Genomic DNA, 12,742 nt, shown 5'->3' on the forward strand with positions numbered 1-12,742 from the left:
TGCTTCAAAATCATAGAACAGGAAGAACTAGATAAAATTATAAATAGTTTTAAACCAGCTACGTGTATGTTGGACCCAATTCCAACAAAGTTACTGAAAGAAATGCTACCTTTTATAGGAGAACGTCTTCTTAATGTTATCAACTCTTCTTTATCATTAGGCCATGTTCCAAATCCTTACAAGCTAGCTGTTACTAAGCCTATTATTAAGAAACCACAACTGGATCCCAGCAACTTAGCTAATTATAGGCCTATTTCAAATCTTCCATTTATGTCTAAAATACTAGAAAAAGTTGTTTCTGCTCAATTATGCTCCTTTCTGCAGACGAACAATGTTTTTGAAGTGTTTCAGTCAGGTTTCAGAGCTCATCACAGTGCAGAAACTGCATTAGTGAAAATAACCAACGATTTACTTTTAGCTGCTGACCAAGGGTGCATCTCGCTATTAGTTTCACTCGATCTTAGAGCGGCATTTGACACCATTGACCACGGTATCCTCATAAATCGCTTAAGGTGTCCAAGGACAAGCTCTACAATGGTTTAAGTCATACTTAACTAACCGTTACCAGTTTGTGAATATTAATGGACAGCCTTCACAAGTCAGCCCAGTAGAGTACGGGGTGCCTCAAGGATCAGTTTTAGGCCCTTTGCAGTTTACAATATACATGCTACCCCTGGGAGACATTATTAGAAGACATGGGATCAGCATTCACTGCTATGCAGATGATAATTAATTGTATATTTCAACTAAACCTGACGAGATGTCTAAACTGTCCAAGCTAACGGAGTGTATTAAAGATGTTAAAGACTGGATGACCAACAATTATCTTCTCTTAAACTCAGACAAAACAGAATTATTACTTATTGGGCCTAAATCCTATACAAAGCAGACCTCACAACTCGACCTACAATTACAGGGATACAAAGTTAGCGTTAGCTCTACTATAAAAGATCTGGGTGTCATATTAGACAGCAATTTAACTTTTAAAAATAATTTATCCCATGTCACAAAAACTGCTTTCTTTCATCTGAGAAATATCGCTAAGTTACGAAGTATGCTATCCATCTCAGATGCAGAAAAGCTAGTCCATGCTTTTATGACTTCTAGGCTGGACTACTGTAATGCACTGTTTGCTGGCTGCCCAGCATCCTCTATTAACAAACTTCAATTAGTACAAAATGCAGCTGCCAGAGTTCTTACCAGGTCTAGAAAATCACCCCAATTTTATCCTCCTTACACTGGCTGCCTGTTAAGTTTTGTATTGAATTTAAAATATTGCTTCTTACATATAAAGCTTTAAATAATCTAGCTTCTATTTATCTAACCAACCTTCTGTCTCGCTACAATCCAATTCGCTCTTTAAGATCTCAAAACTCAGGGCTTCTGGTAGTACCTAGAATAGCTAAGTCGAGTAAAGGAGGTCGAGCCTTCTCATTTATAGCTCCTAAACTCTAGAATAGTCTTCCTGATAACGTCCAAGGCTCAGACAAACTCTCCCAATTCAAAACTAGATTAAAGATCTGTTTAGTAAAGCATACACTCAGTGCACCACTTAGCGGGCTTCCACACAGGTTTCTGCCCCTTGTTTATATACACTATAAACAGCAGCTACGCTAATTATTCTCTCAAGGTTTTTTTTTTTTTTCACTTTCGTCTATTAGTGAAGTTTTTTTCCCTCTGCGCTGTCGCCACTGGCTTGCATGGTTCGGGATCTGTAGAGCTGCGCATCGTTGGATTTGATCTTCAGTGTTTGGACTCTCAGTAGTGATTTTTAAACCACACTGAACTGAGCTAAACTAAACTGAACTTAAACACTAAAAACTGAACTACACTGTTACAATTTACTATGACCTTTTATGTGAAGCTGCTTTGACACAATCTACATTGTAAAAGCGCTATACAAATAAAGGTGAATTTAATTTAATTTAATTTAATTGATGGTTTGGTCTGTAGTCTATCCAGAAAAAAATAGCTTAAAGGGACTAATAATTTTGACCTTGAAATTGTTTAAAAAAAAATTTAAAAACTGCTTTTAATCTAGCCGAAATAAAACGAATAAGATTTTCTCCAGAAGAAAAAACATTATCAGAGATACTGTGAAAATTTCCTTGCTCTGTTAAACATCATCTGGGAAATATTTAAAAAATAAATAAATAAATAAAATCAAAGGGGGCAATAAAATCAATTGTATATATTGCAATATGAAAGTAATTCCACAAGATGACTCTATTTGGAAAGACTTCCTAATTTCATATAAATTGAGTGCATCTGCATAAAATATACAAAATGATGCAAAACTGTATAAATTAAAGCACAGAGCAAAACAACAGAACAAAGATAAAGATGAAATAAACAACGCTTTATGGTTTTCGTTGAACTTGAATAGTATTGAAGTATAAGAATTCAATCTTTATTCTATTGTACTGAATAATTAAACTTAAAGTGGCAAATGTTATAATCTTGTGCCCAATTAGTTTAAATTATGTTGAAATCTTAAAGTTGCAAGCCTTAAAAAGCACATTCAAATAAAGGTCTTTCATATTATTAGATTAGTGTTGCAACCACACAAATCGCATGTTCTGAACTGTTTTCAGGTTTATTATAAGCTCAATTTGACATTGCAGATCCTATGACTATTGAAGATTTGTACATTGTGATAACAAGGCTGAAACAATATATTGCACAGCCTTACTTCAAATCATCTAAATCCCAGTGTTAGCCCAATCGAAAATAACAGTTTGTTGGCAAAAACCCCTAAAAACCACTTGGCTTTTACAGCAAAAGCCACTATGTTCCGTGAACCAATCAGAAGGCGCAAATCGAATCATATGTTTTCAATGTAAAAAAATAAAACCTACTGTACAGTGGAAAGTGTTACATGCATTCATAACGTTTGCGGAGTGATGTTACTTTAAATATGTCCGATTTACTATACATTAAACAGCAACTCCATTTTACTAAAGACGCCCACGAAAGATGCAGTTCTTTTATCCTACATGGATGTTATTGGAGACAGCCAATTTGAATGTTGTAGGCCAACACCAAAATACTTGAATAGATAATATTTTTTATAGCATTTGCATTTTGTACATACTGCAATGTTATGATAGGGTGGTGAGCATGGCAAATATGCTTTTTTCACTTTTATTTTAATGTTTACACACTTTCTGAAAAAAGTAGAGGGAAGACAATTTTCCTGGTGAGGTGGAGGCGATTTGCAATTCACAGCCTATTATATAAGCTGACCAATCAGAGCCTCTTGAGGAAAGGTTTTCAGAGAAACTAGGAAATATAATATTCGTTTTAATGTTAGCTGTATATAATCAAAGAAAGATGATTTTGTGATTTATTTATTTTTTTTTACAAATGAAGCATGAGCACACATTGCTTTGCATCTTATAAACTCAACCAAGCCTTAAAAATACACTGTGAACCACCCCTTTAATAAACAGGCAGGCAATAAGCCAGTAGTAAATGTTGTGAATTGTTATTTAAACTAAAGTGTTACCTTTACATTTTGTTAAACGTGCCTTCTGCTAAATATACCTGATACCCCCATATTATTATTAGTAGTAGTAATAGTAGTAGTATTAGTATTATTATTATTGATTAAAAAAATTTAAGCGTTAATGCAACAGGGAATCTTATAATAAATTGTAAATAATCCATTTTCTCTTTTTTCAGCATGCAGCTGTGTGATGCTGGAACACAGAGGCTCTCCTCACACACATATGACTTCCCTGCAGCAGTGTTCGCCAGCATTCACTCAGTGATTTAGGAATATGTGTGTGTGAGTGTGTGTTTGTGTGTGCATTGGGGTGAAAAGGAGACACGCTGTAGCTACTGCAACTCCTACACTCAAAATTTACGGCTCCATCTCCACATTTCTGCCAGGAAGAGAGAAGCAGGATTGATTACAAAAGTCCCTCTCGCTCACACATTCACCAGACACACAATTTTCACACATTTCACAAATCCCTGTCCTCTGAACGCATCCGCCTCCAACACCGACGCACAGAACTCTACAAGCGCACACACTTTAAGCTCTTTAACACTTTCACAAGGGCTGATTCGCTGTAAAGGGATATGCTGCAAAGCCTTAAATCTGACTTTATATTTGGCTTTAACACACAGCAACACAATCTCTGCTTTGACAGGACTTGACCGCTGCACTCCAAGAACAAACAAGCAAGTTGTACACTTGATCACCTCTAGTATCCTAGAAAAGAGACACACTTTTAGGTCTAGTCTTTAAAATGGAGGACTCACCAGGTTCTTGAGGAGGGCAGAAAGCTCTTTAGTCAAAGTGGAGAACTTAACGAAGGCTGTACCCAGATCTGGATTATCCCGACTGATGAAGTTGCTGCCAAATTTATCCAATGCCTGGGCATATGTTTCCTCATTTTGAATGTGATCTGAGAAAAAGAATTACAAATTAATCAATCAATCAATCGATCAATCAATGAAACAGGAACCACAAATGTAACCCTGGTCTGGACCGCAAAAACAGTGATAAGTGTAATTCTTTTTTAAACGTATGTTAAAAATCTAAATATTGAGACAATTTATTCAATTCAGTTCAATTATTCTTTATTTCTATAGCGCTTTTACAATAGATTGTGTCAAAGCAGCTTCACACAGAAGATTATAGTAAATTCAAACTGTGTCAGTCCAGTTTAATGTTCAGTTAGAGTTAAAATTTAGTTTAGTTCAGTTCAGTGTGGTTTAATTTTGACTGCTGAATGTTCAAACACTGAAGAGCAAATCCATCGATGTGCAGCTACACAAATCATGAACAATGCAAGCCAGTGGCGACAGCGGCGAGGAACAAACTTCACCAATTGCGAAAGTGAAGGAAAAAACACCTAGAGAAAAACAAGGCTTAGTTGGGCACGACCATTTCTCCTCTGGCCAAACGTCTTGTGCAGTGCTGCAGTCTAGGCGTCAGAGCCTTGAGAACGCTGGACGTCCATCGTGGAGAAGCTGCAGGTGGGAGAGGTTACCAGCTGGTGTACAGGCTGGGCCCTTCAGGATCAATGCGAGGACTCGTCTGTCTCTGGGGTCTTAAACTAACTAAGCTCTTAGCAATGCATATTAGTAATCAAAAATTAAGTAGAGATATTCTTACAGTAGGAAATTTGTGAAATATCTTCACGGAACAGTGATTTTTGGCATAAAAGTCAAATCAATAATTATAACCCATTCAATGAAATCACAAAAATATACCGGTGCAACAACACAATACTGGTTTTGTGGTCCTGGGTCATGAATTAACACAATCCCATGCACTGTTATCTCTAAAGTTGTTTTAATTCAACATTTTTGCTCCATTTCTTTAGCTTGCTGTGCGATTTGCATGATGTTTTTATTCTATTGGAGTGTTTAAATTGAATATGCTTAACAGAGCTTATTCCAGTTTGTTGTCAAAGGCATGATGTGCAAGAAAACGCGATTGGCTATTTGATGCCAATCTTACTAAGAAGGCAGAGGCTGACATAACCAGCAGCATCACTCATGCTTCATTAGGTGTGTTAAAATTCAAACCACAATATTCATTTCCCACAGAACATATTTAGCAGGGGACATATTTAAATGTCCTCTTGTGGTTTAATATTCACAGACAACGACACACATTGCAATTTGACCCAGTTTAAAGGATTTCATTTGATTACTCATTGAAAAATCTAACAAATACAGTGACTTTCCACCTTTTGCAGCTAGTACCATTTTTATGACTGGACTATAGGATCCCATCTGTGTTTTCAGGATGACAGAAATCACACAGTCCTTCAGAAACCATTCTAACATGCAGGTTTGGAACTCGACAATTATTACCATTATAATTAATTGTATTATATTATTGTTGTATTGCTATTGTTGTTAATAATTGTATTTTATTAATGCTCAATTAAAAAAAAAATAAACACAATACCAGAGTTTATGCAAACGCAGTTTCTTTGCTATGTTTCAAAAGAACAATATACAGCTAAAATTCCTAAACTAGGTCAAAGTGATAGTATTAATCAATTATTTACAGAGTTTTTTTTTCCAACACTATACATATACAGAGCATCCTGAAAGTATGCATAGCACTTCACATTTTCCACATATTTTTATGTTACAGTCTCATTCCAAAATGGATTAAATTAATTTGTTTACTAAAATTCTACACACAATACACATAATAACAATGTGAAAAAAGATTTTTTGAAATTGTTGCAAATTTATTCAAAATAAAAAAAAAACTGAAAAATCACATGTACATAAGTATTCACAGCCTTTGCTCAATATTTTGTTGATGCACCTTTGGCAGCAATTATAGTGTCAAGTCTTTTTGAATATGATGTCACAAGCTTGGCACACCTGTCTTTGGGGGTTTTTGCCCATTCCTCTTTGCAGTACCTCTCAATCTCTATCAGGTTGGATGGGAAGCGATGATGTACAGCCATTTTCAGATCTCTCCAGAGATGTTCAACAGGATTTAGTTCTGGGCTCTGGCTGGGCCGCTTAAGGACATTCACCGATGTGCTTTGGGTCATTGTCCTGCTGGAAGATTAACAGTCGCCCTAGTCTAGAGCACTCTGAAGCAGGTTTTCATTTAGGATGTCTCTGTACATTGCTGAATTCATCTTTCCTTCTATCCTGACTAGTCTTCCAGTACCTGCTGCTGAAAAACATTCCACCATGCTTGCCTCACTGTAGGGATGGTATTAGCCTGGTGATGAGCGGTACTTGGTTTTCTCCAAACGTAACGCCTCGTAATTTTAGTCTCATCAGACCAGAGAATTTTGTTTCTTATGGTCTTGAGAGTCCTTCAGATGCCCTTTGGCAAATTCCAGGTGGGGAGTGGCTTCCATCTAGCCACTCAACCATACAGGCCTGATTGGTGGATTGCTGCACAGATGGTTGTGCTTCTGTAAGGTTCTCCTCTCTCCACAGAAAAACGCTGGCGCTCAGACAGAGTGACCATCGGGTTATTGATCATCTCCCTGACTAAGGCCCTTCTACCCAATCAGCATAGATGGCCGGTCAGCTCTAGGAAGAGTCCTGGTGGTTTCAAACATCTTCCACTTACGGATGATGGAGGCTCTGTGCTCATTGGAACTTTCAGAGCAGTAGAAATTTTTCTTTAACCTTCCCCAGCCTTGTGCCTTGAGACAATTCCTTCGTCTTCATGCTTGGTTTGTGCTTTGACATGCACTATCAACCCTGAGACCTTATATAGACAGGTGTATGCCTTTTCAAATCATGTCCAATCAACTGAATTTACCACAGGTGAACTCCAATTAAGCTGCTGAAACATCTCAAGAATGATTAGTGGAAACAGAATGTACCTGAACTCAATTTAGAGCTTGACGACAAAGGCTGTGAATACTTATGTACATGTGATTTTTCAGGTTTTTTATTTTTTAATAAATTTGCAACAATTTCAATAAATCTTTTTTCACATTGTCATTATGGGGTATTGTGTGTAGAATTTTGAGTAAATAAATGAATTTACTCCATTTAGGAATGAGGCTGTGAGATAAAAAAAAATGTGGGAAAAAGTGAAGAATTTTTAGGGGAGCCATCATTTTGGTTAATTTTGTTGGAGAAAAACATGGGAGAATTTCTAAGGAGAATTTAAATGTTAATTCTTCAATAAAATACAAAAAAAAAATTTTGTTCTTTTGCTCAAATTTACCAATGGTGCCAAAAATGTAAACCATGACCGTGAATAAAACAACAGGGATTTGTGATTTAACTACATTTTAACTACAAAGTAAATTTTAATTAGCAATGCTGACAACATGGCAATGATATAAAAATAATAGTAATAATAAAAACACACAAAGAAAGAAAAAACTCAGCTCCCCTGATAACACACTGTACTCTCAATGAAGGACAACATAGAAAATGGCTGTGTTCCACTTTGCATTTAGACACACACTGGCAAAATTCCATAAAATCGCTATCAAAATGAAAGTGCTTTTATCTTTCTGTACTCCAATTTAGAAGTTAAAACGTACTATAGCAATCAAAACACAGGTCCAATTAATTGAACTTGAGATATTTAATTTAAAACCAACAATTTATTTTGGTTGTTTTTTATTGTTAGTCCCCAAATTCAGTTTTATTTATTTAATATGTATTGATTGTATCAATGTTTTAGTCTTAGAGTAACCTAAAATCCAATGTGTTCCAAAACAGGGACAAAATTCCCATTAAGAAGATATTAACATCCAAATCATATATTCAGTATGTGTGTTAGTTTTAAGTTAATCTACCATAAAACAGGGACAAAATGATTTACATTTAGAAGATGTACACATCCAAATCCTACATTCAGTATACAGGGAATGTGTGTTAGTCTTAAGGTAATCTGCAATCCAATGTGCTCCAAAACAGACAAAAAGTCTGTTTCAATTGTTACACACAATATTTTTTTTATTTGGTGAATATTACTATATAGGGAAAACAACAGTGTAAACATGATTTTCTTTGGGGTGAATTTCTCATTAATGTTACTGTATGTGTACCACGACAGTGCGAGGTACCGTATGGTCTGCCTCAGCCCAGAAACGACAGCATGGGCCCATTTGAATTACAAAGAAAGCTGTCCTAACTAAGTCGGACTAACTATTGTTATTAAAGACGGTGGCTGTCATGAATCTGAAAAATGCACACTTCACAGAAACTTTAAGCACTTTTTTTGAAAATACCGGTAAATTCGTTGTCAATTTTTCGGAAAGAGAAGAAGTAACATTACCGGTAATTTGCCGGAATGCTGCACTGTGTGAATGCAGAAGGAAGATTGAAAAAGTGCATTCACGTCTAGAACGCGCTGACGTGAGACGTCTACTTTAGCTAATCAGAACACTCAGACGCATTCACGTCTGCGCAGTATATGAGAATAAAAGCCTTTGATTATTTTTCCAGACACATTTAGCTGCTAGATGTTAGTCAGATAACATTTCTATTGTTCTTCTTAATGCCATGTGTAAAAAGCTATCAATAAAATGCTTATGATAAACTGCCGTTTGTTTACCTTCAAGTTTATCTTGACGTGTGTGCACGTGAAGTGTAGGAGTGCTCCAGTGAGCGCCAGCACACACACATATTATAGTATGTGCATCTCAACATGCGAAAGCGTTCCTCCATATGTTTTCATCGAAGTTGTTTACAATACTTATCCATCCACAGAATTTTTAATATAGTCAAATGTGTAAACACTTAGCTGCGGTTAGTGCTTCTGCCATTGGATGTCTCTGGGATAAGCTGCATGAACGCTTAAAGCTTTAAATAAAAGTGAAACCATTAAGCCGGATTCCTATTACGTTTACAAATACAATTGCAGCCGTTTAGAGCTAATTTCTGGTTAATGATGTCAGAATTTACTGGTTTTTGGAATGGATGTGTGAAGGGTCTTTTCCAGAAAAAATTCCAGAATGTCCTTGCCTGAGTGAACAGCGCTTTCTTGAATTTACCAGTAAAGACCATTATGCATTAAATTTTAATCTTATACAGGAATAAATGCTAAGGATATTTTTTTTAATATCCCAGTTAGAAAAGATTTTCACTTGCCCTATCAAAAATGATTAAAACTTAATACATTTAATTTACATTACATTTTTTTTATTAATTTTATTAATTTTCAAATATATACATTCACAAACCCTAGAACCCTTACCAAGAATAGAACAAAACATAGCTGTCAACTACTTCAGTGTACATTAATAATAATTTAATAATAAAAAAATATATAGGTCAGCTCAGTACCCTCAGCAGTAAATAAATGGAGAACTTTTAAGCAAATGTTACTATAAGGAAAGTAATTAAATGCTATTTAAAAAAAAAAAAAAAAGTATAATTGCGATGGATTGTTGGTTATTGAGATGGATTGATTGGCGTTTATGGCCAGAATGGGTAGATATACATTACTAGTGTTACAGGAGGGCCATAGCTCTGCACAGTTTAGTTCCAAACCTAATTAAACACACCTGATCAAAGTAATTGAGTGCTTTAGGCTTGTTTGATACCTACAGAGGTGTGTTGAAGCAGGGCTGGAACTAAACTCTGCAGAGCTGCGGCCCACCAGCAATTGACTTTGACACCCTTGCTATTCACCTTATTCTTAGCGTATGAGCGGGCACAGCCATTTGAATCTTTTCGGCTCAAGACTTCCGATCTCATTCACTTCCATTCATTTTTACACGGTAAAAACAGCTCGTTCTGCTGCTTGATGTTGCAAACTGATATTTTCTTATTATATGATTCTGCTTTGTCTGTGTATTATTATTCCTAGTAATTTTTTTCCCATAGACAACTGAATAGGACGTTCTAAAACAATTGCAAAAACAAGAGCATTTCCACATTGAAGAATAAGGTCAATACATGACCAAAGGAAAATTAAAACCTGTTCAAAAATGTAAGACCTGCAAGGAGTCTGTCAGTAATGGCACTTCATGTGCAACCTAATTAATGACAAACATCCAAGATAGAAGGTGTCAGAATCAAAAATTCCCAGAAAGATGTTATGTTCTTGCAGCAAGAGAACAAATAACACAGAAGAAACAAAAAAGGTTCCATTCTGCTTGCTCTAAGCGCAGTCCTTCAGTTTGTATACAAGCAACTGGAATAAGTTTAAACACACCTGAGAGCAGCATTCATCAGCACAGTATGAGTGTAGGAGAGATAAGGTAGGTGGGTTTTTGTGGGGGTGGATGAAACTAGCTTGCATGGTATCAGCCAAGAACATGTTGACGCTCACTGTAATCTGGCAATTTGTTTTAATAATATTACAGACTCCTCTAGAAGCTCTAAAAATACACCATACTCTTAATACTGCCTCTTCATTTTGACTATTAATTTGAATGCATACTTAAAGTATAGCATTATCAAAATATGTGTGTGTGTGTGTGTGTGTGTGTGTGTGTGTGTGTGTGTGTGTGTGTGTGTGTGTGCGTGTGTGTGTGCGTGTGTGTGTGCGTGTCTGCGTGTGTCTGCGTGTGTGTGTGTTGTTTATGTACCTTGGCCAGAGTTGTAAATGGCTTTGACCGACTTCTTGACCTTCTGCAAAGAGGTTCTGTCCTGATCCAAAGCCTGTGGACAAACAGATGAGAGATGGGAATTACTGAAGCTGTACTTTTACAACATGTTAGTATCATGTTTCAACACAAAGAGACATCAATTATATTGCAGGGAGGAAAAAAACAGTAATCTGAACACAGAACTGTGCCAAGAATTCCTCCTAAATTTGAACTGTACTGATTGCATACCATTGCTTTCAGCCACTTAACTGAGGAGTAACATTAACAAAAGTATCAAAAGTAGAGTTTTAGGGTGCTATTACACCTAGATGTTTGTTTCGGAATCTGTTTCGTTTGCCCAGTTGGTGCGGTTTATTTGGCATATATTAATCCCTCAATCGCTCTCAGATCCGTGCCAAAATAATCTCTCTGAGATCGTGTGAATGAGGTGGTTTCAGTCGATTGAAACGACCTCTGGAGCGGATCGATTGTAGTGAGGAAGCAAAACAATCCAACAAACTAACGAACCAGGCTTTATTACAGTGTATTATGGATATGTAATAGCCATATATACTGCTATATGAAGAGAAAATTATGAGTAGGGTGGGATGTCATTCCTACCTGTAAGTGTGCGGTTCATGTCGAATACGAAAGTGAAAGCATGCTGAAACATTATCGAGTGCTGTTAATCCGTAAGAAAAATTGACCGAAAATACCATCTGATAATTTTCCCATATTTTAATTTTATAATATTTTGCATTAGGCCTATGGTTTTGTTCATTTCTTCACGGACATCTCGAAAGACAGATCAATATTGAATTCGTGAGATTGAAAAATAAACCCTGAAACTCTGACCAATGTGATGAGAGTTTACTCACACGTGACTTGAAGTGAAGATGAAAGCGAACTGCCCCAAGAACAAAAATAAACATAGTAACAATTTTAATACCCGTTTCGGAACAAAACGATCAACCTAGAGGTGTAAAAGCACCCTTATACAATTTTTAGGCAAAGACTACAAAACAGCACAAGTATGTGAAACAAGAAACAAAGCACTGGCACAGTAGGCACTATAACAGGAATTAGATCGTAGTTTAAAGGAACACTCCAACACACATCAAGGAACTTTTCTGCATAATGTCATAAGCAGTTGCAATGACATTATGCAGCATCTGAAAAGAGTCCCCTGATAGGTAACTTCTAACCAAACGGCAACCTCTCGCTCTCCCTCGTGAAGGGAGCAATTGAAACTGCAATTCATCAAAATTCCGCTAGTCCTGGCACCATATAGAACAAATTTCTATTGAGCCCACTGTTAAAATGGCCAACTTTACAGCAGAAAAAAAGGTGTTTACAGCCTGGCACAAAGAACGATTTTGGTTCATATAGCTAATATTACCCTTAATGACATTTGTGAGGGAGGTGAATTTTTTTATAACTCATACTTTCGTTTATATTACGTTGTAATAAGTCTGCATAATTAAGGGCATATCATTCAGAATTGTACGCACGCATCCACGTGGAAATTTTCTAAGTCTATCTGTGTTTTTAACCAATCAGGTCAAAACACCTATATGTATGACACAGTTATGTAAGAGTAAAATTGTTGCTGATTTGTGATTGTAAGTAGAGCAGCCTAGGAACTCATTGCGAGTGTTGAAGCTCGTAGTAAACTTTACAATTTTTTTATCATTATTTTTTAGGGGTTTTAAACTTTAATGGATAGAATAGTG

The 12,742-nt window shown here is 36.2% G+C and overlaps 1 protein-coding gene across 1 annotated transcript in view; it reads right to left on the reverse strand.

The window, feature by feature from the left end:
- Nucleotides 1–12,742, reverse strand: part of asap1b (ArfGAP with SH3 domain, ankyrin repeat and PH domain 1b) — a 170,673-nt gene that overhangs the window by 101,050 nt on the left and 56,881 nt on the right. Inside the window, exons 4-5 of the mRNA XM_056450672.1 lie at nucleotides 11,010–11,082; nucleotides 4,270–4,415 (exon numbers count right to left, since the gene is read on the reverse strand). Coding sequence (XP_056306647.1) covers nucleotides 4,270–4,415; nucleotides 11,010–11,082 — 219 coding nt within the window. The remainder of the gene's footprint in view (nucleotides 1–4,269; nucleotides 4,416–11,009; nucleotides 11,083–12,742) is intronic.

Source organism: Danio aesculapii, chromosome 24, assembly GCF_903798145.1.
Source record: "Danio aesculapii chromosome 24, fDanAes4.1, whole genome shotgun sequence".
NCBI classification, from domain to species: domain Eukaryota; kingdom Metazoa; phylum Chordata; class Actinopteri; order Cypriniformes; family Danionidae; genus Danio; species Danio aesculapii.